Below are 25,244 nucleotides of genomic sequence, written 5' to 3'. Positions count from 1 at the left end.
TTTGTACTATACCCCCTACATCCCCGTGTCTTCTCAAGGACGTATTCAAAGTACTTCTGCACTCCTGGCTTGTGAGCTTTTGTTCTCGTGCGGGCCACCCTTCGCTTCTGTGCTGGATGCTCGCTTGTTGGCTAGTAGTAGACCGTCTAGATCGCCCTCTTGCTTCTCAACCCTTCTTTTCCTCTTTCACCTTCGTCTCCTCCTTCACTTTCTGTCCCTCGCCCGGACCCACACCTTTCTTCTTGGCCTTCCCCTTCTTCCTCCCACTCCGATCCCTCTTCTTCAGTCCGCTCATCCCCGCTTTCCAGACCTCCGCATACTTTACGAAGAACCCTTCCAGTTCATCTGCTTGCACCACGGTACTGATTTTGATTTTGTCCTTCTTCTTCTCCTTCGACTTGCCGTTCGTTGCTCGTATCAGGACTGGAAGAGGATGCGGGGGGTGCAGGTCCGGGAAGGGCGACGAGGGTGGGAGGGGGATGTCTGTTGCGCCAGATGGGAGATCCGGAGGTGACACTGGGACATCACATCAGCGGATTTCAGAAAAGGAGATCGAGAGCGAAATTGAAATCATACGGCGTTTTTGGGTGAGGAAGACGGAGCCGTGGGCGGCGACACGGGGGGATTCGAAGAGGGAGTTAAGGCGGGTTAGGAACTGGACTATTAGCAATGCATTGACACAATTAGGTGGAGTTGCAGGTACCTCGTCGATGCTGAGATGTCCAGAAGCCATGTTTGCGCAAAGCAGTATCTCGTGATTTGCCGATTGTGGGGTAAAGTGCGACGGGCATATGTGCACACCCTAATAATACCCGACCTTATACCTGATATCTTACACTAGCGGTAAGATTCAGAATCTTCCACTCGAAACTTGACCGGCAGACTGCTTGCTTTCGCCTCTGGTGCATGTGTACTAGCCGCAGAAATGGGAAAACACGGCGTCATATGTGCCTGCTGCTCAAGAAGACCGACATCGATTCATTGCATAAATCGAGCCACGCCATGCTCTGATGGATATCTATCATTTTAGAAGACGGGCTTACCAGGCTCTGACACTAAGTTTCCCTTAAGCTTCCTTGTTCTTATACGATCCTGTTCAAGCGTGATTGCCTCTTGTTCCAAGATGTTGTCCGGAGTCGTTGTTTCTACTTTTAAGGACTTTTGTCAGTGTATCCGCTTGATGGGAAGGATCTACTATGTAAAAGAAGGAGAAACATGTGCGTGCTATTCTCCACTTCCTTCTGCCAAACACCACACTCTCTTTGCACGAAATCAAGTCTACACGTGGTAGCACAGTCTCTTGCCTCCCTTTTCGTTCAGCATCTGCCTTTCGCCATGAGTCTCCTTATGTCGCTCGCTCTAGCCTTCCTTGCTATGGCTTCGCAAGTGACTGGGCAATCAACGGTCACGCCACAACCCTATTGTCATCCTGTAGCTGGGAATTTCAGCAACAACGCAGACTACTGGCTGCATGCAACGCCGGTGTTACGAGCTCACTGGTGCTTCGACTACGCCCCACTTGTCCGTCGACAATATACGGATTACTGGACCGGCTGGAAGAACATCAGCTTTCTATTTGCATTGTACCTCCCACCCCAAGAAGCCTGATCAATTTAACCTAACGCCATAACAGCGGTGACTCCTACACGAGCACAAGTTTCAACATCGCAGGGAAACAACCCAGTCTCAGCAACCCATTGGGCAATCCTTCATATCCTGGCTCTACCTCCGCCGATGGTCCCAACTACATTGACTTCTTGACAACCACTTATAATGAGAGCTACATCCAGGCTTACAATCTAGGCTACGGTGGAGCCACGATCGACGACTCGATCGTCATGTCAGGCTTTGGAACTTCAGTGCATAGCTTTCAAGACCAGGTTGAAAACGGATTTCTGCACACATACGTCAACAACAGCAAAGTCCCATGGACCGCTTCTAATAGCTTGTTCACCATATTCTTCGGTGTCAACGACGTGACGAACTCTTTCGCTCCCTTTGCGTCACACAACGACTCTGTGAACTACGAGCTCGTCAAGGCATATGAGAGCCTCGTCGACGAGGTTGGTCTCCGTTCTTTCTATCAAGATAGTAAACTAACATTAACATCAGCTGTATGCTGCCGGAGCGCGCAATTTCCTTTTCATGAACGTCCCTCCCGTCGATCGTTCACCGGGAACGCTCGAGATGGGCTCTATTGATCAATCTGCCGAGGCCAGCTTCATCGGAGCGTTCAATTTTCGACTTGGTGCCCTTGTTTACAACCTAGCTCTACGCCATGCGGACACGACGTTGTTCACATTCGACACGAATTTCCTCTTCACTAGAGTTTTGGACGACCCGTCGCAATTTGGAGAGACGGCCGGATACTTGAATACAACGAATTACTGCGCGGCTTACGAGAAGTAAGCCCCCTTCTGGCAGACCTGAGGAACCTACTTTTAAGCTGACTAGCTCTCCAGTGGCACGTCATCCTTGACGTCCTTGGATCCATCATGCGGTATACCTGTCGATCAGTACTTTTGGCTGAATAGTCTCCACCCAACCTATCCAATGCATAATTTCATGGGCTCTCAGATTGCGAAGATCCTTTCAGGTTGAGATTTGTACTTCATTTTGTACTTCATTCAGGTCAAGATACCTAATTCTAGAAATTGAATAGAATATCGGCATGCTTCTGAAGGAGTTCGCTAGCAGCAGGGACTGAACATTTTGGCATCTTTGAGTGGAATGGATTACATGGTATAGTTCAAAGGAGGGATGGTACGAGAACATTATCAAAGCTTGCATGCCCATTAGCAATCAATGTAGTTTGGCAACAATATGCTCTTAGTGACTGTAAAATTTCCGCACTAGCTACTTGTAACGGTCAGTCCACGCGAGCAAGCGGAACAACCAACTTCATTCATTCAATCTGCATTGGCTCTCACGACAACTATTCCAACTCTCAATGTCAAACTTCGACCCCAATGCTATCCTACGCGGTGCTCAGTTGACTGTAGTTGGGGGTTCGCAACCCAACAACCCCAAAGCAGCGCTGAAAGCTGAAAAAGATACCAGCATACCGCGCTCTACAAAACCCTGGCCTCTTCAAATATGAGCACTACAGACAGGCAGCAATTGCTGTCTGTGCGGGTATCGCCATCAGAATTCTTGTTGCAGTTCCTGTGGGTTGTCTACGCTCCCAGAATTGAAAGTGGTGCTAATTGGCGACTGCTCCTGCAGATAATCACGGTCAAGGTATCACTATGGGCCCTCGGCTTCTTCATCAACTTCGATAGCGTGACATGGGATGACAAACTGGTGGGTGGGATGGATTTCCTGGCGAATTCCGTCCTGCAGGTCCCGTTCTTCCTCATGAGCTTGATGCGGTATATCACACCGACTTTGGACCGCATGTGAGGACCCTACATTCTAGCTGCTCCCGCTGGCCCAGCACTGATCAGCGCAGGTTCATGGACTCGTTGCAATGGGTCGACCAGACATACTACGCAAAGCACAAGTCAGAGGATCCGAAGACGCTCCGCGCGACATACTTTGCAGAACTGCGGATGTATTCAGCACATGGCGATACGAGCAAGCACAGAGCTCCAATGGACGCGGCTTTGGCTTTTCTCATTCGGTTCGGCCGAAGAGCTGGCATATCACTAGCTATTTATGCGCTGTCATATCTGCCCATCGTTGGACGATTTGTTCTTCCAGCGGCCAGCTTCTATACCTTCAACAATGCCGTGGGGCCCATTCCAGCTACTATCATATTCGGCAGCGGCATCTTCCTGCCTAGAAGATATCTCATCGTGTTCTTGCAGAGCTACTTCTCGTCAAGAAGTTTGATGAGAGAATTGGTGCGTCCTCAAATACCAACAGCCTTTACATTCCGCTGCAGGCTAGTTGGTTGACTTTTTTACAGCTCGAACCCTACTTTTCCCGAATTCGGTTCACGAAGGAGCAAAAGAAGCATTGGTTCCACGACCGCGAGGGCGTGCTATTCGGATTCGGTGTTGGCTTCTACATCTTCCTCAAGATACCGCTCCTAGGTGTCTTGATCTACGGCATTGCAGAAGCATCGACAGCATATCTGATCACGAAGATCACGGACCCTCCACCATCTCCGGCGTATAGCGACAAATTCGCTGAAAGCCAGGTCAAGTGGAAGAATAAGCAGAAATTTCTGGAGCTTCCGTTGCACAATCTGGATGCGAACAACGCTGATACGGTAGGGAAGGAACCGATCGAGGCCTTTGATTCTCCTGGCAAGAAATTTTCCTAGAATTTGGGGGGAAGTACAGTTAGGGAACCTAGTACAACGATTCAGACAGCTCATTCCGGATTCAAGTGAGATCCGCGACTGCATTTGAATTTTCACCAACGCAAAGTGCCCCCCCATGCGTACTTTCAGCACATTTTCATGCCTCATTTGCCCCTTTACCGATAATTCACAATTTGCATTTATTGTGTTGTCTTTTCGTTAGTCAATTGCATCGCGATCTCTTTAGGAAGCTCGGAGGCGTCCACGTACGCCTTAAATTGCATTAGTCGAGCTTCTACCGATAAGCGGCATATGTTTCTTATCAGCAATCGGAAAATGCACGTCTTCATTACATGTATCTTGCAGATCGAAAGCCTGGAGCTTGGCCCAGATATGCTTAATTCGCGGGGTCAAGCTCTAGTCAATTGACTTCCATTGCCCCGCCATCATGGCCCCACGGCCCATACTCGCAGCAGCTTGACACACGGTACTTGCTTTCTCTCTCCTCCCTTTCCTAATAGTCCGACTTCCAGTTGACAGTCACATTGACAAGTCTCAGCCTCAGTCTCAGTCTCATTTTAAAACCTCGAACGGACTTTCCTCACATCGAAGTTGTCTTTCTAGCGACATGGGTCTCACGGAGATACGGACCGCCGTCAAGGTCGATTTGAAGAAGCCAGCGGATCAGCAGCCCGTACTTCATGTACGTCGAGCTGTTCCATCATCTATCACGCCTGCGCTGACCTTCCTCAGAATAGATGGCATCCAGACGGCACGACCTCCCTTCCACAATCCATCCTGAATGCCTTTGACCTCTTCTACAGTTCCCTTCACGGCCAAAGTTAAAGATGGGGAGGTCTTCAAGGTGGAGTGTGTCGATTGGACAGGAGGACAGATTGGCAACAATGACAGCGCGGACGATGTGAAGAACATCGACCTCACCAAGATCCACTACTTGTCTGGCCCGTTCGAGGTGGAAGGTGCCGAACCTGGAGATGTCCTCGTGGTGGAGATCCAAGATGTGCAGCCATTTCAAGAACAGCCTTGGGGTTTTACGGGCGTATTTGACAAGGACAACGGGGGAGGCTTCCTTGACGAGCTTTACCCTAACGCGCAGGTCTCCCTGATCAAGATCTATTCCTTCGCAACTAGCTACTGACATCTTGTTGTTTATCAGCGCCAAAGCCATCTGGGACTTCGAAGGCATCTTCTGCTCCTCTCGCCATATCCCGCATCTCCGATTCCCTGGTCAGATCCACCCGGGCATCCTCGGCTGTGCTCCCTCCGCCGAGATCCTCGCGGAGTGGAACCGCCGCGAAGCCCACCTTATCAGCACTACCGAGCTCAAACGCATCGTCGCGCAACCCCCTCAACCCCAGAACGTCCACGCGGGCTCCGCATCCGGCGAGGTTAAAGAAAAAGTAGGCAAAGAGGGCGCGAGGACTATACCCGGCCGCCCCGAGCATGGTGGCAACTGCGATATCAAGAACCTGGGCCGCGGCAGCAAAGTCTTCCTCCCGATCCACGTCCCCGGGGCCAAATTCAGTGTTGGCGATCTACACTTCAGCCAAGGCGACGGCGAAATTTCTTTCTGCGGCGCGATTGAGATGGCAGGGGTCATCACGCTGAAACTGTCCGTGATGAAGAGCGGCATGAAGGATCTGGACATGAAGAGCCCTCTTTTCCTGCCGGGACCCGTGGAGCCCCATTACGGACCGAGCAAGTATCTAACCTTTGAGGGATTCAGCGTCGACGATAAGGGAGTGCAGCACTACATGGACGCCACCGTCGCGTACCGGCAGGCGACCCTGAGGTGCATCGAGTACCTGAGACGATACGGTGAGTCCACGCACGCGGCGTATGGCGTGATGTGTTCGGTCCGACTGACTTTTGGTAGGCTACTCCGACTACCAGGTCTACCTCATGTTGAGCTGCGCGCCGATTCAGGGACACGTGGCCGGCTTGGTGGATATCCCGAACGCGTGCATGACGCTAGGGGTGCCGATGGATATCTTCGATTTCGACATCTCGCCTACGGGCCCTGTGGAGAAGATGGAGATGGGGGCTTGTGCCGTTGCGAACAAGTGAAGATGGGTTGGGCGATCGTTGTAGAGCGGTGCAGTAAGGAAAGAGGAACGGGTGCCGATGTATGGTAGATTGATTGGGATTGGGATTGGGCCTTGTTTACGAATGCGGGGATGGGCTTGGAGCGATTCTGTAGGCGCGAGGTTTATGGGTGCTTTACCTCAAAACACACAACCATTTGGCTTTTCCAACGCTTCGCTTTGAGAAACATCTTGGGCAAGCAGCCCTTGTTCCGTCCCCGACGACAATTGCTATCCCATCAATCCACCCCTTGCCATCTTCCTCGCGCGCTGATCCCGCCGGTTGTGATTAGCTCGCGACCCTTTGTTCGCATCCTTCCTCTGTCTCGCCGCCTGCGTATCTTGATCATCCGACGGTCCCGCCACGCTCGCACCCCCACGGCCCCTTCCCCTCCCCCCCCTCCCACCTCGGGCACCGCCGCCCCCGTCGCCATCCCCCGTCCCGTCAGCCGTCCAAGACGATCGTCCCAACTGCGTTCGCCCGGCCCCACCTCCGCCCATCTCGTACTTCCGCTCCAACCTCTGGAGCCTCCTCGGATCCCTGCCGGCCATGATCCCCCACCCCTCGATCGCTTCGTCCGTCATGCCCGTCTCGCTCTTCAGCGCGGCCCGGTGCTCCCCCCTCCGCGCGTCGGCGCCGCGACGGAAGGCCTCGGGCCCCGTCCGGTAGGCGTGGAACAGCGCCTCCTCGTGCGCCTCCTCCCGACGCCCGCCGGCGTCGTCGTCGTCGTCGGCGGTGGTGGCGTCGACGGTGCCGCCGACGTCGCCGACGTCGTACGTGTCGTCGCGCTCGTCGTCGTCGGAGTCGAAGGCGGCGAGCGCGGCGAGGATGGCGGCTTTTTGGCCCGAGGGGCGCGGGGCGGAGAGGAGGCGGTCGGCCGTCAGGTCGGCGTTTCGGCGCCCCAGGGCGAGTCGGGAGGCGTCGATGGCGAGGCGGTCGAAGGAGTCGTCGTCGTGGATGTTGCGTCGGATCGGGGGGGGCGGCGGGGTCGGGTGGGGTTCGAGGCCCGGTGCGAGGTCGTGGGGTCGGGGAGGAGTCCCCTCGGGGAGGGTTTCGGTTCGGTCTCGTGCGTTCAGATGCTGCGGTAGAGTGTCGTCGAGGAGGTGAGCGGTGGCTTGTTCAGTGTCGTCGTCGTATTCGTCGAGGAGCTTGACGACGAATGCCGAACCCAGATCGGGGAAGAGATCCTGGACTTGAGCCACGAGGCTCAATTTGTGGACATGGATCCCGCCCGTTGAGTCGTGGCCGTACCGGTCGCGATCTTTCCGTTTGCCTTTGTCGTTCTTCCTCCTGACGGGCTTCTTGGGCCGGCCGTCAGGCGACTTCTCGAAAGCTTTCAGTGATTCGATGAGGGATTTCGCCCTCGTAGCCTCTGGGCCTGCGATCCGAGTCCGGATTTTCTGCAGGAGGGGCGTAGATCCAACCACTGCTTTGAGCAGGGAGTCGTCGCTTGATGTGGCCTTCAGACCGTACATGTGATCCAGTAGGGTAGATGTTCGAGGTTGGCCGGGCTCCATGAGGCTCAAAAGACAGAAGTATGTTACGACTACGATCTTGTGTTTTGCAATCTTGGCTTTTGAGGTCTGGTACGCGGTCGAAAGGGCATCGATGAGATCAGCCCCGAGCATCAAGAATTGACCGTAGTGGTAGCACGTTCTCAATAAAGCGACCACTAAGGCTAGAAGCTCCTCCGAGTCGCCGCTCGTAAGGATCTGTTCCAGTTCTAGGATCAAATTGGCTTTATGGGTCCGCATGGAAGGCCGCTCGTCCAAGGCTTCTTGCCTCCATACGTCGACAAGCAACTTGGGCAAGACCGTGCTCTTCGCGTAGACGCGGCTCAGATCTGCGAGAAATGCCCACTCCAACAAGAATTGAGAGGTAGGCTTCATTTCACTCAGCACTCGGTGAATGAGCAGGAAGGATTTTCTTCTTAAGTCATTCTCCTTCGCATTTGTTGCTTCGGAGGAGTTTTTGGCATAGGAAATGAGAAATTGGACGAGAGAAGAATTCTTTGTGACTTTGAGGCTGAACACTTTGGCGGACATAAGAAGATGATTCTGAGCCAAAAGAAGCCACGAATCCAGACATATCTGCCACTCTTCTGGCATGATGCTCTTCCGCAGGCTTGCAGGTGGAAAAGATAGCCATGGTATATCCATATCGACGGACCGCTCGTTCAGATGAGCTGGAAGGAGTGCAATAATATTGAACCGTCCTTGGCACACAAGTTTACTTGGTCTAGAGAACACAGAGCGGTGAAATGTTTGATATACTGTTGAGATGTCTGCAAAAGTTGTGACGGTGATTCAAAGAACGCCTCGTAGGGCTGCATCGTATTCGCGAGAAAAGCTGTCCCACTGGTTCCAAATGGATTAGTCAGCCGAATGATTTAGCATATGTACATGACTTTCATTAACACACCCGTTAAAAGATATAAGAAAAGTTTACGAACTACTACTTAGAGAAATAGCTATTTTATTTAAATCTAATTTATAAAATTCATATAATTACGAATATATTTATTCTTTTAAATTACTACGAGTAAAGGCCTATGAATTAAATTCATAATCATTTCTTTAATTAGGGCTATCGAGTAAGTAGGTGAGCGATCTTTAGTGAGCGAACTTTGGTGAGCGGGCTGTCCGGCTGTCGAGCGAACTTTGGTGAGCGATATTTGAATTCCTTACGCTTTAATTAATTATAAGACTGAATCTCAAAATTCTTAAAAATTCGGAAAGCGCAAACAGCGCTTCAAAAATAAAAATAAAAATCTCAAAATTTTAATAGAAAACAAAAAAGTAATTCTATGTGTCAATAATATACACCTATTTTTTTGATGAGGGAGGCGTGGGAGGGCGAGATTTTGATGGTTGCGGACGCTAATTTATTTACCCGCGATGAGTCAGCCGATCTAGCCAAAAAGCGTAGAGGACCCGAATTGATGATTGGCTGCACATACAAATTCAAGGTTTTCTAGTTCAGCTCTATCTTATTCTTTTATATATACTGATAAGATTAAGTTTATAAATTAAATTTATAGAAGTAATTAATCTTTAAATCTAATTTCGAGATTAGATTTAACTCTTAAAGAGTAGTAATACTTTAATTTAAGATTTATTAAGAATTATAAGATCGAATTCTAAAAAAAATTAAGTTATTAAAAAGCGTAAGTTAAGCTCTATAATTTTTTAAAAAAATTATAAAATAATAGAAAAAATTAAAAAGTTATATAGATTTTTTTTTAAGTATATCGAATTAAAGAAATTAATTAATATTCAATTAATAAGAAGTTAATCTTTATAAGAATTATAGTTTTTTTATATTTTTTATATTTTTTTATAATTCTATTAATTCTATAATTTTTTATAATTTTACGATTTTATAATTTTACGACTTTTTATCGATTTATAATTTCTTAATAAGAGAGATTATTAGATTCGAATCGAGAATAGAGTAAAAGAATTTCGAATTTTATTAAAATTTCTATTACTTTATTATTTATATTTATATTAAAAGAATATTTATAATAAAAGAAATAAGTTTTTAATAAGTAATATATAAACTTCTTTTCTTTAAAGAAATAATTATATAATATTAAATCTTATAGATTCTATATTATTAGATAATATAAATTAATTTCTATAATTAATTTTTAATCATTTTTATACTTTTAATAATTTAAATTTAAAATTTAAAATTAAAAGCGAAGATATAAGTTAAATAGTTATTTACGTATTTTACGTAAAAATCTATAATATACGACTCTTTCGATTTATCGATATATATTATCTAGATTTCTTATTAATCATCTCACTTTTTAAATTACTTATTTATATTTTTAATTTTTAATTTCTAAGATTCTTAAATTATATCTCTTAAACGTACTTTTTACTAGTATATATAAGAAACTATTATAGTTTATTCAGGTCTAATTTAAAATGAGATGTTTATCAAACATATAGCGATGTATCAAATGTTTCTACGTTTTCACTTTCTATAATAGACCTTATGTAATCTTCCTCGTCGTCATCATAAAGACCGCGACTTCTCCGAACTTACTTGCTCTATCTCCCGGCCATTTCTCGCAACCTACATACACCTCGCCAACCACGCATATCCCCTCCTCACACTCGGCTCAAAATCCACCCCAATCTCAGGAAATGTGTCAAAGAGATGCCTCCCCCCCTCTACGACTTCAATCTCCGCCTCTACACCCCTGGCTCTGAGCGCTTCGACGGTGCGCATGCTCTGCTGCCACGGAATCAAATCATCAAGTCTTCCATGGATCAGGAAGGTAGGGGTACGATAGGCACCGGTGAGGATCTGGGCGTAGGGTGAGATGGAGATGATTTGAGATTGAGTTGGGGGGGTAGTATCGGCGGAGGGACCGTTGAGGAGGAAGGGGATGGTTTGCGCGCGCCAGTTCATGTGCAGGACGAAGCGCCAGCGGGGGTCCGCGAGCGACATGAGCCATCCTGGGTGATTACTTCTGGTGGGCGGGTAATAGCTTACGATCTGGAGTGAAGAGGCGTTAGTAGAAAACAGGGTTGAGAGGTAACTGGATAAGCTTGGAATGTCGTGGAATAAATTAGGTATGAGAGAGGAGGGACGCTTACCGGCTCCTTCTGAATGCCTTCGAGGAGGTCGTAGGGCTCGTTGATAGAAGAGACGGCGGCTTCGGGGTAGATGGGAGATTTCCACCCTATTCGAAATGTAAGTATTCTTACTGTTGGAAGAAAGACAAGATGAAGAAAGGAGTATAAACGAGCGCTTACAGTCATCCTCGTAATCTGTAGGACAATAGAGTGCCAATATGGCTTCTGGGCCTCTAAAGCCTCGTTGTGGTGCGGTGAACGCTAGCGTCATGGCCAGGTGTCCGCCCGTGGACCAACCCACCGCTACGACCTTGTCGCCATCCGCTTGGAGGTCCGGCGCAATCTTCGCGGCCAAAGACGGTAGCTCAAAGCGCGCCCAGCGCAGAGCTTCACAGACATCATTCATTGGACCGTCAAGGATATTGAGCTCAGGACAGAAGCGGTAGTCGAAGCTGACGGGGAGGAAACCGTCGGCGATGAGAAGTTTTATCTGTTTAAGGTCGACTTCCTTACGCGTGAACAACACGTGGCCACCACCGTGGATGAGTAGCGCTTAGAACAGATCAGCCTGGAATTTGTGTAGATTTGGGGAGATTCATATACCAATGGGTCTTTTCTCGCCGGGTTTGATGTTGGATGGGACGTAGACATCAGCGTATAAATTTGTCTTCTCAGCCTGCTTGTACACCACAGTCTGAGCCTCCGGCCTTCGTGACGGCTTTTTGGGCTTGAATGACTCATTTACAGGCTCAGCTAGAAATCCAGTGATGATACGGAGAGTTCGGGCTTCCTCAGAGCGGCCATCGGTCCATGTAACGTGTTTGAAGCCGGCAGCTCGCATGCTACGGTCCCAAAAATTCTCGCTGGCCAAGACGTGTTTTCGACCGTCCTCGTAGAGCCACCAGCCTTCTAGCAGACCAAATACAAGATCGAACCAGAACAGATTTCTGGTGAATTCCACTAACGAGACAAAGCCATCGGGCCGGAGCATCTGGCGGATGTTCGTGGTCGAAGCTTGCAAATTCCGGGTGGCATGGATGCAGTTGGTCGATATTATCGTGTGGAACTTATTGAGGAACTTTCCTGGAGGAGTCTGTTCAATGTCAAGGATCATGAAAGTCATGAAGGTTCGGCCGGCAAATTTCTTCTTCGCAGCTGTGACCAGAGAGCCAGACAGATCGGTGAATGTGTAGGTAAAAGAAATTCCTTGCCTCACAAGGAAGTCGACAATGTAACTAGTTGTACCACCGGTGCCGCCACCAAGCTCCAAAATGTGAAAGGTACCACCTTCACCGTTGGTGCCATAGGCTTTCTGCAGGAAGCAAGCCAACAGCTTGGTGATCGCTTCGTACATCGGTCCGTAAGTGTAGACGTCTTCTAGTAGCTGTTTGTTTTCTTTGCTTCGGAACAGAAGTTGAAGGGGATCAGCAGCGCCTGTGAGACATTCGGCGAGCTTGGAGCCTGTAACATCGAGGAGTTTATGCTCAGAAGCATGGTGAGGAAACGCTTGGAGTAGTTCCTGAAGTATGGTTCTAGAAGACGTGTGATCGACAGGTGTCTTAGATCGAACCAAACTGACACCATCGGGCTTTACTAGCGACGAGTCTTTCAAAATCTCATACAATTGATCCATGAGGAGTTTATGCTTGGGCATGAAATGAATCAGCGGCAATCTCTCGCCAGCATTCAACGAGGCAATCCGGCACCCAAGCGTTGCAAATGCCTCCACGGTGTAGGCAAGGACAAGGCGTGCCTGCGTGGGGTATACGATTTTCCAGAAGTCGGCAAATCCCGTTTGTTTTGTGAAAACATCATAATCAAATCTAGTGCCCTCAAAAGCTTGCTGAGCATGACTTAGAGAAGCGGGTCTTTCGGTTAATGGAGCGAGTGAAATGGTTGCGGAGAGATCTTTTAGCATAGTAGGCGCAGGGGTAGCCGATGTAGTCTTGGCCTTCACATGGTTCATAGATGGTTGAATCTGTGAGGACACCATGTCCAGTAAGTCACCAAACGTTGAATCGCTGTCAAGTAGACCCATATCAATGGTAGCACCAAAGTTCTCCCTGATATCATTGGCCAGCTCTATGCTAAGCAACGAATCTAAGCCTTCATTGGCAAGATTCGTCTCTCGCGTCATGGACGTGCTTGTCTCTAGATGGCCCACAAGAAGCTCAGCGAGCTCAGATTCAACGTCGTTTTGCAGACTGGTCACATCTTCGGTAGAGCTGGCAGCAGTTATCGCGGATGTCACGCTGAAGTGATCTTCGCCGCTCTCGGACGAGGAGTCTGATGTCAAAGCTGTTCGGTGGCCGCCACACCCTCTGGCAAGAAGATAGTTTCGCAATGACTTGATGTCCAGTAAAGTCGCGAACTCCGCAGCTGAGATCACGACTTCGAAAAATTTGCAGATCTCGCTCATTACCTCGGTAATCATCAAAGAGTCGATGCCGAGCTCCTCTAGGGTCGAGTCGTCCTGAAAATCTTCCATAGGAACATCCGTAACTCGATGCAAAAGCTTTCGGATATCTGTGTCGATCGTTGATGTGTCATCATCTCGAGAGCTGGGGTCTACATTGGCCTCAATCTTGGAGTCGGCCGTCAGGAGGACTGGACCCTTGTTCGGAAGAGACTGACTGGGAATGGTCGATTTTGAATCAACTGGGATGTCGACAGTGCCGTTTCCTATACGAGGCCGAGCTGTGTTGGCCCTGGACAGCACCTTGGTCAAGGAACTGACGAGGACTTTCATGAAATGTGCACCCAGCACCATCAAGACCAGGCACTTAGACTTCTTTCCAAAGACAAAAATATCATTGACAATCTCCCTTTCTCCTATCGATGTGAAATTTGAGTAGACCACCCAAGAATCGGATTCTCTGAACCTCAGACTCGACTGAATGCGTTCGATTTTTGTGCAGACAAAGACCTCAGTGTCCTTACATTTATTGAGGCAATTGACGTGTAGACCAGCCACCTGAACGAAATTGTCAATAGCCAATGGCTTTGTGACGCAGTTTCGGAGAGCATTTGAGCCGCAATCAGGAAGGACGACGATGCCTACGACCTGTTGGCCTCTTCCATAGACGCTTCTGACGCCTTTGTAATGATCAGCATATTCAACGACCCTGGAGAATGCCTTGTAGACCGTAGACCCTTGCATGATGTCCGATTCAGGATCATTCTTGAGATTATCAAACTTTTGAAATCCTATGAGTCTTTCATAACGGGAGAAGTCCGTGAGTAACCTTGGATTCTCTAGGTGAAGAGTGACTCTACCCGTGGCATGTGTAGCGGAATTGCCTTTCGCATCACCTTGTGACTTACTTGCCATTTCAAATGTCCACGCGGGTATTTTTCCTTCGGCCCTTTTGAGATCAATGGTTATAGCCCGATCCGTGTTCATGCCAAGGGGCGTATTTATCTCCAGATCTTCGACGCAAGGAAGATAGTCAGAGATACCTGAATCTTTCATCAAGATCATAGCGGCTCGAGAAACAAGCTCTACGTATAGAGGTGCAGGACACAGCGGCTCACCAAGTACTGCATGGCCTTGCACGTAGAACTCATAGTCTGTGCTGCTGGGATCCACAGAAAATTCGGCATCACGTTGGGTTTGATCTCGGAATCTGGTCAAAGAAAGCAGAATGTGTTCTTTTTCGGCCAAGGGTTTACTGAGTTGCACTGGGGTAGGGACCTGGGCAGTGTCTATCCATGATAGCCAGTGCCGCGACTTCTCGAATTGGTAAGGAGGTAGATTGATCGCACAGTACTCTTGTTTTTGGGAGCGATGATATGGCCAGAACTGAACCTTGTGACCAGATCTCCAAAGATTGACAGTAGCTTCGGCAAGAGATCCGATAGCATCAGCAGCGCCCAGTTGGACAGGTTGGAAGGTATGTGAGGGAGCGGTAGCCTGATCCAAAGCTCGACGGACCATAGACGTTACTGATGAACTCGATCCAGCTTCTAGCCAAGTAGATGGACCGAGTGACTGCGCAAGTCGCTCGACCGCTCGTCCAAAGTATACTGGCATACGGGTATGATCTGTTATATGTCGAGGACCTATCTCATCGCAGCTTCTGTTTTCCGTACACGTCTGCAACGCCACTGCAGGTTTGTTGTATGTAAGATCTTCTGCTAAGCTATGCAGTCTGGAGAGACAAGGCTCGGTAAAGACAGAGTGGAACCCATGGGTGACGTTGAGCCGTTTATGTTGGATGGAAGCTCTGCAGAGTTCCTTCTCGAGACTGTCAATAGCAGATCTAGTTCCGACAAGAACATGACTCGTTGATCCGTTGTAACAGGCAATTTCGATATTCTGATTGGCGTTAGATGTGTTGGCTGAAGCTATGTAGTCTAGCACCGAATTCAAATCCGCTTCAATCGAGATCATTGAGCCACGCTCTGGGCCCCAGTGCTTCTGCATCAGAGAAGCCCGGCCAGACACCAGCTTCAGGCCATCTCCTAAAGAAAGGATACCGGAAACACAAAGAGCTGTCAACTGGCCGAAGCTATGACCAACAACTGCATCGATGTGTAGTCCGGATTCTATCCAAGATTTCGCGCATGAGTACTGCAGTGAGAAGAGTTGGCAATGAAGTCTGACAATGTCCTCAACGGGACTCGTTTGAAAGATCTCGGGATAAAGTCCATCTAAGCCCATGGAGCGAAGCGTAACGTCGCAATTGTCAAGGTGCAAGCGTAGAAGCTTCGAAACATCGTACACTCCCTTACTCAGGCCAACAACATTATTCTTCTGACCCCCGAAACAGAGGACTACGGGTTTTGCTTTTGCGTTGACCTTGGGTTGAAGGTCGCCCGATCTCACTGCAGCAATTTTACTGTTGAGCTCGGTTAGATCTGATACTGTAGTCGAGATGACATGTGAGAGAGAGCGATTTTGTTTATCGGCCAGGTTGAATGCCAACGATGACAACCAATCTTTAGTAGCTGCTGATGAAGGAATCAGTTTCTGGAGCGCTACACAGTAGGCTTTTAGGCTCTCTTCAGAGTAGGCAGATATAAAGATGGGAATCCGCGACCCAGTCAAGGTCTCGGAATCTCTACTATGACGACTGTGTGAAGCCATATTTGGTGGCTGGCACACAATCATAGCAGCATTACTGCCAGCCGCACCATAATTGTTGATGCACGCAACTTGGAAGTCTGTGTCCCATTCGTGAGTTGACAAAGGTATTTCTATTCGCTCTGGTTCTAGTACTGGGATCTTAGGATTCAGTGAGGTGAAGTTGGCCTGAATGGGGATCGTCTTGTACTGCATCATGAGTAGTACCTTGATAAGTGCAGCGACTCCGGAAGCGCCCTCAAGATGGCCGATGTTGCCCTTCACAGAAGCGACGTGCAATGGCTTTCTGCGACGAGACCCCGCAAAGACCTCACGAATACTCGCAAGCTCAATAGGATCGCCAACGGGCGTTCCAGTACCGTGAGCCTCGACGAATGATACGTTTTCAGGATCAATGCCAGAAAGAGATGATATCTTTCTGTAAAGCGAGATTTGGGATGGGGAATGCGGCACTGTGATGGAGGTAGAGTTGCTATTCTGGTTGACCGCTGACCCGGTGATGACACCAAGAATATTGTCTTCATTGGCGAGAGCAGCAGTGAGCTTCTTTAGAACAACTAAGCCGACGCCTTCACCACGACAGTAGCCATCAGCTCTAGCGTCAAATGGCTTTGTGGGTCCAGTGGGACTGAGGAAAGAAGCCGCTGCAAGATTTTGATAGAAGTTAGGGTTGGTGTAGAGACTGACGCCGCCAGCCAGAGCCTGAGAGCATTCACCAGCCTCAAGAGCTTTGCAAGCAGAGTGAATTGCAACAGCAGATGACGAGCAGGCTGTATCATATGTCACCGATGGTCCGGTCCATCCAAAGAAGTGACTGATCTTGCCGCTCAAGAATGCTCGTAGAGTACCAAGCGAAGAAAAAGCATTCGGCGGATGTGAGGCGACGTTATCATTGTAGTCGTTTGCGCAAACCCCCAAGTAGCATCCAATGTCGTCCGGAATCGAAGCTGAGAAGTTTCCAAAATAGCCCGAAGACTCTATGGCTTCATAAGCGACTTGTAATAGAAGGCGCTGTTGTGGGTCCATTGTAGCTGCTTCACGGGAGGATTTCTTGAAGAAACGATGGTCAAAAGCATCGATATCACGTACGAAATTGCCCCAGAACTTGAGCTTGCTATCTTGAGAGCGACGAAGTCCTTGTGTAGAGAATCGTTCGTCAGGCATCTCCTCAACCATGGATGTCCCCGAAGAAAGCAGTTCCCAGAATTCCTCAATGGAGTCTGCACCTGGGAATCTGCACGCCATTCCAACGACCGCGATTGTATGGTCTGGGTATCGACCATCTTGAGGTGCTGAGACTTCAGGAGTTACTGTTCCGGACGGGAGTGCAGGCTCGGAGCTAGCCAGTCTGCTCGGGAACAACTTTGAAGATTTCATCTTATTGACTTTCAGGCCCGACTCCCGAATGACTGAAGACGGAATGAAATCAAGTAAGCCAAAAGATGCGGCCACCGGCGTTTTGATTTGGATGAGTTGTGAGACTGCCGCAGATATTGTTAGGTGCCAATTCGCCATTTCTATCAAGATGCATCGGGTGGCATGCTTATGAAGAGAGCCTTCGGTCAGAACCTGGGCCGTGGTATTTGATCTTACTGGCACTATGAGCCTCTCAGCAGGGGGAAATTGAATGTCGTGCCTCGAGTCGCAGAGTTCGAAGATCTTTGTGAGCGCTTCTTGGTGTATAGAGGAATGATATCGGCCTCCTAACCCTGTAGATTTCACAGTCATGCCCTGCGAAGACAGATGTTGGGTAAGAGCAGCCACAGAGATTTTCGGAGTGGTAATAGTAACGTCCGTGGAATCCAAAACAACGGAGATGTATGCCTGTGATCAGATAAGTTTAGAGCCTTGCGTCGACGCCCTTGTGGGCCATGCTTACCTCCGGGTAGCTTTTCAAAGTCTCCAGTATGCTGTCATGGCCAGCTTCCGATCTCCAACGGACGGCGACGGAAGTAGTCTCGTTGACTTCATTTGCAAAAGCTCCGTCCAGGTCCACGTATGCGCCAATGCACAGAGCCAATTTCAAGGCTACTACACCAAAAACATCGATGTCTTCCTCGTCCTTTGAGCAAGCTACAGCAATTGCGGTGAGAATTCCAGTGCAGAAGCCTTGAATGCCTCCCGTCTTAACATTCTTTAAGACCTCGGCGTGGTTGGTTTGGAGACCGTCGATATAGTGAGAGTACTGGATGATATGTATGATGATAGTAAATGGCATTGTCAGAACATTAGGAGGCAACCCAAATATCGACTGTGACTCTCCATGATTGACCCATTCTACCAAGTAATCCAACCAAGCTTGGCCTGGGACTGCGGTCAATCTTTGGTCGTGAGCAATCAGATCCTGCCACAGCCTTGGAAGCCCTCTAATTGCAATAAGGACAGTTCTTAGTCGAGGTTCAAGTAGTAAGGCAGCTCTGAGCTGAAAGAGATACTCGGAGCTTGGCCATGTGGTCTGAGAACCAAACGCAATCATCGATGGGAAAGCAGTAGCAGTCCTCGCTGTAGTAGAAGGACCAGCAGCCATTTTTGAAGCCGTGAGCTAGACTCCCACTCTAGAATAGTTGATAATCTAGGGGTGAGTAGTTGAAGAGACTGAGGTCGTAGGTACGAACCAAAGTGTTAAATCCGATCCTTACCCCTTATTAGAAATATCTACTCGTTCTTCACCTTGCTCTAGACATAGCGATGGTAATCCTTCAACGGTTCGGACGCGGATGCGCACGAATACGGAGTCGGGTCTCTGGCTTCACTCTTACTCGGGTCACGTGCATTGGAGTCTCTGGTTTCTCATGTAAGCTGTGGGTCCACGTCACCCGCACTGGATGCCCAGACTAACTGCTGCAAAGAACCAGGAAGATAATTTGCGAGTATGGACAAAACTGCAATCACAGTCTCTAAGACGTAGCGTGGGCCATAGGTTCAATAATCTTAGCTAGTGGTTCCCTTTTCAAGACACTTCCGGTAACAGGTTCTTCGCCCTTATCTTCGTACTGTAACCTTTCTCAAATGACACTAGTGAAAGTGAATGTTGAATGTGTCTTGGCTTTCTGTAATTTTATCACTAAAGCTGCTCATCGGCTTCTCATGCGTGCGACGACTCGGGTCCTCTCACTGTAAGCTTGCTGAATATACTTGTCGCGAGCAGTACTTAAACAAAGCAACTCAATACAACGGTCATTAGAACAAATGAGATTGAGAGCGTGGAAGAAAAACAGAAAACTCCTATTATATAACACTTTTGATAGTCATCGCCGTATATTGGTGTATACTTTCTTTCCTTTACATCTGACATAATGTATACTGATGCAAGTGTAAGATGAGAGCCTCTGGGTTGGTCTTACATTTGATACGGGGAGCAAACAGAATGGGAGCATGACGATTCAATCTAAGACCGATGTAACTTTCAAAATCAAACTAGATACCCAATTCTTTTCCAGTAGCGAATATAGGACACGAGCAATTCACCACGGATGTGATTTAGATTTCTTAATGTCGATGATACATCCCTTGTGTTCTGGGTGTTGAGGACAACGCTGCCACAAGCCATATGCTCGAAATCCGTTCTGAAGAAATCCTCCAGTTTCTTCGCTGGAACCTTGTCGGTCATTTCGTCAGGAACCGCGCAAACTTTGTCTAGCCAGTAGGTGAATGGAGTGAATCCGGTATTTGGAAGACCAAGCTCGGGCGCCACGATTTGCAAGGCATCATGCCACGACTGTCTAATAGGGTTCTCGAGATGATAGGCCATCTTGGTGGTTTCTTTGCTCAGGAGCAGTTCTGACAGTGTCTCCGCTGCAGAGTCCACTGGTATCCAAGATAGAGTCTAGGTCACGATCAGCGACAACTTGATAGACAATGTGTTCCTTAGGATATGATACCCCTTCCAAGCGTGGTAGACTACCAATAGCTTGAGATGACTTGAAAAGCGCCGCAATGTGTTCATCAGTATTCCAGCTCCAATTCTTCTCCGATCCTGACATTTGGCCAACTCGAACGTAAATAATTTCGAATATACCAGCATGATCCCGTGCTGCCTTTTCTAGTATCTTCTCGCATACTAGCTTTGCCTTTGCGTAACCGATGTCGTTGGTACACCTCTCGTCTTCCATGAACACCTCTGGGACGATCGTCTCCTTGTTGACACGCGGATATTGGCCAACGACCGCAATCGAAGAAACGAACAACATTTTAGGCCGAATTAGAGGATGAACGCTGTGCGCATCCTTAGCTAAGTTTAACAGGTTTTGGAGTATCTGGAATTGAGCCTTGAAAGACAGAAGCATTCTCCTGAAGTCCATGGGCCAAGCGCTATGGAGTATGTGTGTCACCTGCTCTTGAATATGGGTATATTCGGTCTCCTCCAGACCTAGCAACGGCAAAGCCGTATTTGTTTGCAAAATCTCGATCTTGGACCACGCTTCAGCGTCGATAGTGATGCAGTTGGATTTAAGAGCTCCTACTTGTCGCACGTAGGCATCAGAGATCGGGTTGGGACGATTGAGGCAAATGACTCGAGCGACGGTTGGAAGAGATGCTAAATGAGCTAGTAGACAGCTTCCGAGGCTGCCCGTGCCGCCCGTCATCAACACCACTGCACCTACTTCTGGTCCTACACCGGCCTTGTCTGCCTTCAAAGAAAATTGCTCCACAAGATGGTCGATCGAGCTGTCATTGGAGGATATCTGAGCCGAAGCTTTCAGAGCTTTCGCTAGTTGAGTGACAGTGGGATTTTGATATACGAAATCACGAGGAACTCTCTCCGCTTTCGGTGCCGCTGCTGGTAGATTGGGTATGGACGTAAGTATGAAACGGCGAAGTTGTACAGCTTGAAGCGAATCCATGCCCAGCTCAAAGAGGTCATCATCGATCGTCCATTCCTCCGCCTTAGCCCTCCATGTAAGGCGAGTTTGGATCGTAGTCTTGAGGTCGTCTTCCAGATTGTCCGTATCTAGGTGAACGGCGCAGGCATCGACGGAACTGTTGTCTAGAGCTTGATAGACGGCCGCGATTTCCGCTTCGAACATTTTATGAATTTCCTTCCTCATGATAGATCCCTTATCAGATCTTGGAAGAATCATAGCAGACGGAGCGACGATGATTGCCTCCTTAGAAGAGATGCGAGCATGGGCATCCATCCGTTCGCCTGCCTGGAGAACGATAGGCCAACAGGACGACTTGAAATCGTGGTAGTCCTCCACTTTCAGGGACAATGAAGGCTGAATAATGACGCCGAGTTCGAATTGACCGTCACCAAAAGCAATAGCAGCTTTCACGAGCTGGCTTTCAAAGAGCATGGTCTCCAAAATTCGTGGGGTGACTTTCTCCCCATTAGCAAGCACTATTACGTCGTCGTTCCTTCCTACAGCGCTGAAGTCAGATGTGGGATTTTGAGGATTGCCAATGAGTTGGTCCTGGAATATGAAGTCGTTTGCCCAACCAAACGGGTGCGTGATCAGTGTATACGATTGTACACCATCCTCAAGTAAAGGGCCACGCTCAAGCCGCATATTCATGTCTTTTCTCAGTCGAAAGTAGCGCCAGTCGTAGCCAGGTCTCGGCACGAACAATGGTGCAATAGGCCCACTCTCTGTGCTACCATAATGATTCAACACCTTCACATCTGCAGCAGCAAGCTTCTCTCCTACGCTAGGCTTCAAAAGCCCGCCGCCAAAAGCAACAAATTGTAGAGACGCCAGTACCTGCAGTCCTTGACCTTTGGGAAGTGTAGATATCTCTTCAAGGATGGATGGGACCGAGATGAGCGACTGCGCCTTCGAAGATCGCAACAGGTCTATTATGAAAGCTCCGGTTGGGATTACAGAGGGAGGCGGAATACAAAGAGTTTTGCCGATACCGAGAGAGAGTGCCGGAGTGACTAGGCCATATCCCTGATACAAAGTATGAGTAGCCGACCAATCAAGGCTTAAAAGGGACACTGACATGGTAGAGCGGAAGCGTGGACAAGCTCAAGCTCAATGTTTCCTCGTCGCCGAAGAACTCGTGACATGTTGTGAAACACAGTAGCCACTTGTGCGATTGGTAGATTGGCTTCGGAAGTCCCGTCGTGCCGGAAGAATGGAGTATCAGCACATTGCGGTCGTTCTCCCGGACGTGGGTGCCTGCCTTGCATATGCTACCATCTGTACCTTCCCGCTCGGCCTGCGGGTCAAGGAAAGAGGAGGAAACGACCTGCGCATATATCACGGGCTTGGACCCTGTCGTAGAGAAGATGGAGAGCGCTTCTTTTACGGTATTCTTCAGGCGCGGCGACACGATGATTGTACAGGCGGCAGTCTTGGCCAAGAGATGATGAATGGCTGTGGGGCTCAATCTCGCAGACAGAAGAAGTACCTGCGGCTCATTAGCCGACACAGCTCCTGCTTTCACTAGGATGCAAGCGTACAGGGACTCCCAAACCCATCAAAGAGAAGAGATGGATCAATAGCCCAACATCGCTTTCGACATATAGAGCCACCGGCGCACACCCCGTGCCATCAGTGCTGCTGGATGGGAGCTTCAGCTCTGACAGTGTGTTCACGAGCCATGCCTGGCACTGCGCGATTGCACGCTTCAGCTGTAGGTGGGAGACAGAGAGTAATTGCGGTCGGCCATCTCGGATCTGCTTTTGCGCTTGGATACAGAAGAGATGGTGAGGATTATATGTTGCATTGTACTCAATCAACTCAGGCACTGTCTGAATGCTAGTGTTTTCTTGAGTATAAAGATTGATGTTGGCTCTGGAGAATGACGTGGTGGTCGACGGCGACATTGCCTCGATTGGGTGCTCCATCGTAGGGCTGATCACGTGATCTAAAACTGGGTAACCAAGAATTGATCTATGGAATGAAGACACCGAGAAAGCTTCTCTTCATCAATTTCGGCTGATACAGCGTTGATCACAAGCACCATTCGGGCACGGACTGTAGGCCTCGCTGCACCCCAAAGCAAAGACATACTCAGGTCCTGCGGCCCTATGCTGCACTTCCAGTATGATCCGCTGCTTGACCAAGGGGCGCTCAATATCTCTGCATGGTTGGAATGACTTCTGCTTCAGATTTCCATCTCATCTGAGGTATTTTGATATCCAGCTATTTGACTCACACATGGTATGGTGCAACTCGGGTCCTTTTGGAAAGCGGGGGCGCTATGCGAGTGCTGCATCATTGCCGAACACCATGGCCCCTGTTCTTGGATTCTCCCCTCAGGGGGCAGGTGCATACAGGGACGCTGAAGCGAAAGTCCATGCATCAGTCCTTTCCGGGACCAGTTGCAGATCCCATGGTTGGTACACTGAAGCCAGCCCCTTATTGGCGCCAACGTCTCGTCCTCTATCGTCCACCACCAATACCCTCTCCCTCCTTGACAGTTGCCCTGATGTCTCCTACTTGATGTTCATTCCGCATTCTATTCACTACAGCTATTATAGGTCCTTGCACAGGCCTCTACCCTTCTTTACAGCCAGTTCTTCGTGAAGCCCGCCATTCCCGCCCACTCTTTCTCCGGCCAAACTATCATCGTTACAGGCTCTAACACTGGCATCGGGCATGAAGCTGCGATTCACATCGTCCGCCTTGGTGCGTCAAAAGTGATTCTAGTAGTCTGAAACATTCCAAAAGGCCATGAAGCCTAGAAGTACATCGAGGTCAAAAAGGCAGGGCGGGCGTTGTGGTGGCATGGGAGCTACATCTAGCAAGGTACGCTTTCGTCAAGGCATTCGTACACCGGATAAAGGGACTGGAGGGATTGGATGCTGCTTTACAGTACATGGGAAAATCATCGCATGAATTTGAATTAGCTGAGATTGACGAGTACGTGGTACGCCTCCCCATCAATGATCACCAACGCCCGCCAGCTAAAGAATCCAGGCCATCCATCACAATCAAAGTCGTCTGCACATTCCTCCTCCTCGAACTTCGCTCTTCCGCCCAGAAATTCCACACGACCCCGCGCATCTCCATCGTCCGCTCCTCTGTCCACAACTTGATAGAGCTCCCCGCAAAAGCCGATCCCGAGATGTTCAACGCCTTGAACGACAGAAACAGCGCCGTGGCGAAGCTGTCCACGCGCTACATCGACGGCAAACCCCTCGAAATCCTCTGCAGCCGCGGCCTCGCCTCCACCCTCGCCTCCGCCCTCTCCTCTTCCCGAAAACCAGTTGTTATCCTCAGCCTACTCAATCCAGGCTTCTGCGCCTCCGCTTCGTTTCAAAATCCCTCAACCGCCTTTAAACTCCAGGTCAAGGCTTTGGGAAGGACGGCAGAGGAGGATTCCAGGGCAGTGGTGGATGCGGTTGCGAGCGGCAAGGACAGCCATGGGCAACATTTGAGTGATTCCGGGATTGCCAAAGTCAGTGATTTCGTGCTAAGCAGGAAGGGGTGGGAGACCCAGGAGCGGGCCTGGGACGGATTGAATGCCTCATTGGAGAAGACTAGGGTACTGGATGATGTTTAATGCCTTTGTTCGGTAACAGATCTCGGCCAAATTTGATCGTTGCATCTCATGTAGGACATGACCGATTGACGAAGAGTACTCGAGCACCGAACGCCACATCCAGTTTCAACATATAAGACAGCCCACCTCTGCACCCCAATCACATCCCTCCCTCGAAAAGATCACCCCCCGGAACTTAACCAACAGCGTACTCTTACCACCCTTCATATCGTCTAGCACCAAGCACCTACGCCGGCCTATCGGAACCCTAAAGCCCCATTTACCTCATTCATGATCCTGCAATCTTCTCGGCGAGTGCATCTGCTAGGTGATCCCAAAAAAGCGTTTGTGGCGTTTTGAGGAAAGCCCAACCGACCAAAGGAGCCATGTGTTGTGGAGATCTCCGGCTGGAATGCAGTGGAATCTGGCTCGAATTTTCCATTGCCAATGCTCGTACAATGTCCCGGCCTCAAATCACAGCCATGAGCCCCGTGCTTGGCTCAGGCCAGGTGCAATTCCAAAGCACTTGTAAGCGCATTGTCCAGGCAACCCTTTCATGTGGGGCGTTATCCGAAATCTTGGCGCAGGAGTCTTGACGTCCAGGACTTCCGGTGCCCCTCTATATAGTTTTGAGAATCAGCCGGCAATGGTGCGGTCAGAAAGGGGAGTGGGGCATGGCTATAATAGCTTACCTTTGGGCGAAGCTGGGAACGCCTTGAGAAGAGAGAAGGAGAAAGTAGACACCTCACCTAATGTTGCAGTTGGGGATGATTGT

The 25,244-nt window shown here is 49.2% G+C and overlaps 8 protein-coding genes across 8 annotated transcripts; 4 read left to right on the top strand and 4 right to left on the bottom strand.

Annotated features, from left to right (window-relative positions):
• Window positions 1-166: 166 nt before the first annotated feature.
• Window positions 167-733, bottom strand: HO133_005966 (uncharacterized protein; the record flags this gene model as incomplete). The annotated part of the gene is made up of 3 exons (XM_037296869.1): window positions 167-516; window positions 577-655; window positions 704-733. The coding sequence occupies 3 exons, from the start codon at window positions 731-733 to the stop codon at window positions 167-169; spliced, it is 459 nt and encodes a 152-aa protein (XP_037148050.1).
• Window positions 734-1,335: 602 nt separating this feature from the next.
• On the top strand, window positions 1,336-2,601 carry HO133_005965 (uncharacterized protein; the record flags this gene model as incomplete). Its single annotated transcript, XM_037296868.1, has 4 exons — window positions 1,336-1,583; window positions 1,634-2,063; window positions 2,113-2,405; window positions 2,463-2,601. 4 exons carry the CDS (start codon window positions 1,336-1,338, stop codon window positions 2,599-2,601), a joined length of 1,110 nt encoding a protein of 369 aa, XP_037148049.1.
• Window positions 2,602-3,096: 495 nt separating this feature from the next.
• On the top strand, window positions 3,097-4,270 carry HO133_005964 (uncharacterized protein; the record flags this gene model as incomplete). The annotated part of the gene is made up of 3 exons (XM_037296867.1): window positions 3,097-3,398; window positions 3,452-3,845; window positions 3,911-4,270. 3 exons carry the CDS (start codon window positions 3,097-3,099, stop codon window positions 4,268-4,270), a joined length of 1,056 nt encoding a protein of 351 aa, XP_037148048.1.
• Window positions 4,271-4,877: 607 nt separating this feature from the next.
• On the top strand, window positions 4,878-6,337 carry HO133_005963 (uncharacterized protein; the record flags this gene model as incomplete). The annotated part of the gene is made up of 5 exons (XM_037296866.1): window positions 4,878-4,952; window positions 5,003-5,021; window positions 5,074-5,362; window positions 5,427-6,088; window positions 6,147-6,337. 5 exons carry the CDS (start codon window positions 4,878-4,880, stop codon window positions 6,335-6,337), a joined length of 1,236 nt encoding a protein of 411 aa, XP_037148047.1.
• Window positions 6,338-6,585: 248 nt separating this feature from the next.
• On the bottom strand, window positions 6,586-8,400 carry HO133_005962 (uncharacterized protein; the record flags this gene model as incomplete). The annotated part of the gene is made up of 1 exon (XM_037296865.1): window positions 6,586-8,400. One exon carries the CDS (start codon window positions 8,398-8,400, stop codon window positions 6,586-6,588), a length of 1,815 nt encoding a protein of 604 aa, XP_037148046.1.
• A 2,044-nt stretch (window positions 8,401-10,444) lies between these two features.
• Window positions 10,445-18,563, bottom strand: HO133_005961 (uncharacterized protein; the record flags this gene model as incomplete). The annotated part of the gene is made up of 5 exons (XM_037296864.1): window positions 10,445-10,870; window positions 10,972-11,057; window positions 11,131-11,502; window positions 11,554-17,860; window positions 17,916-18,563. The coding sequence occupies 5 exons, from the start codon at window positions 18,561-18,563 to the stop codon at window positions 10,445-10,447; spliced, it is 7,839 nt and encodes a 2,612-aa protein (XP_037148045.1).
• An 885-nt stretch (window positions 18,564-19,448) lies between these two features.
• On the bottom strand, window positions 19,449-22,829 carry HO133_005960 (uncharacterized protein; the record flags this gene model as incomplete). The annotated part of the gene is made up of 4 exons (XM_037296863.1): window positions 19,449-19,862; window positions 19,918-21,927; window positions 21,980-22,390; window positions 22,443-22,829. The coding sequence occupies 4 exons, from the start codon at window positions 22,827-22,829 to the stop codon at window positions 19,449-19,451; spliced, it is 3,222 nt and encodes a 1,073-aa protein (XP_037148044.1).
• A 488-nt stretch (window positions 22,830-23,317) lies between these two features.
• Window positions 23,318-24,490, top strand: HO133_005959 (uncharacterized protein; the record flags this gene model as incomplete). The annotated part of the gene is made up of 3 exons (XM_037296862.1): window positions 23,318-23,404; window positions 23,466-23,613; window positions 23,682-24,490. 3 exons carry the CDS (start codon window positions 23,318-23,320, stop codon window positions 24,488-24,490), a joined length of 1,044 nt encoding a protein of 347 aa, XP_037148043.1.
• Window positions 24,491-25,244: the final 754 nt, after the last annotated feature.

This window comes from Letharia lupina (assembly GCF_014066315.1).
Source record: "Letharia lupina isolate WasteWater1 chromosome Unknown contig_22, whole genome shotgun sequence".
Lineage (NCBI taxonomy): Eukaryota > Fungi > Ascomycota > Lecanoromycetes > Lecanorales > Parmeliaceae > Letharia > Letharia lupina.
This window is presented reverse-complemented; position numbering and strand designations above follow the sequence as displayed.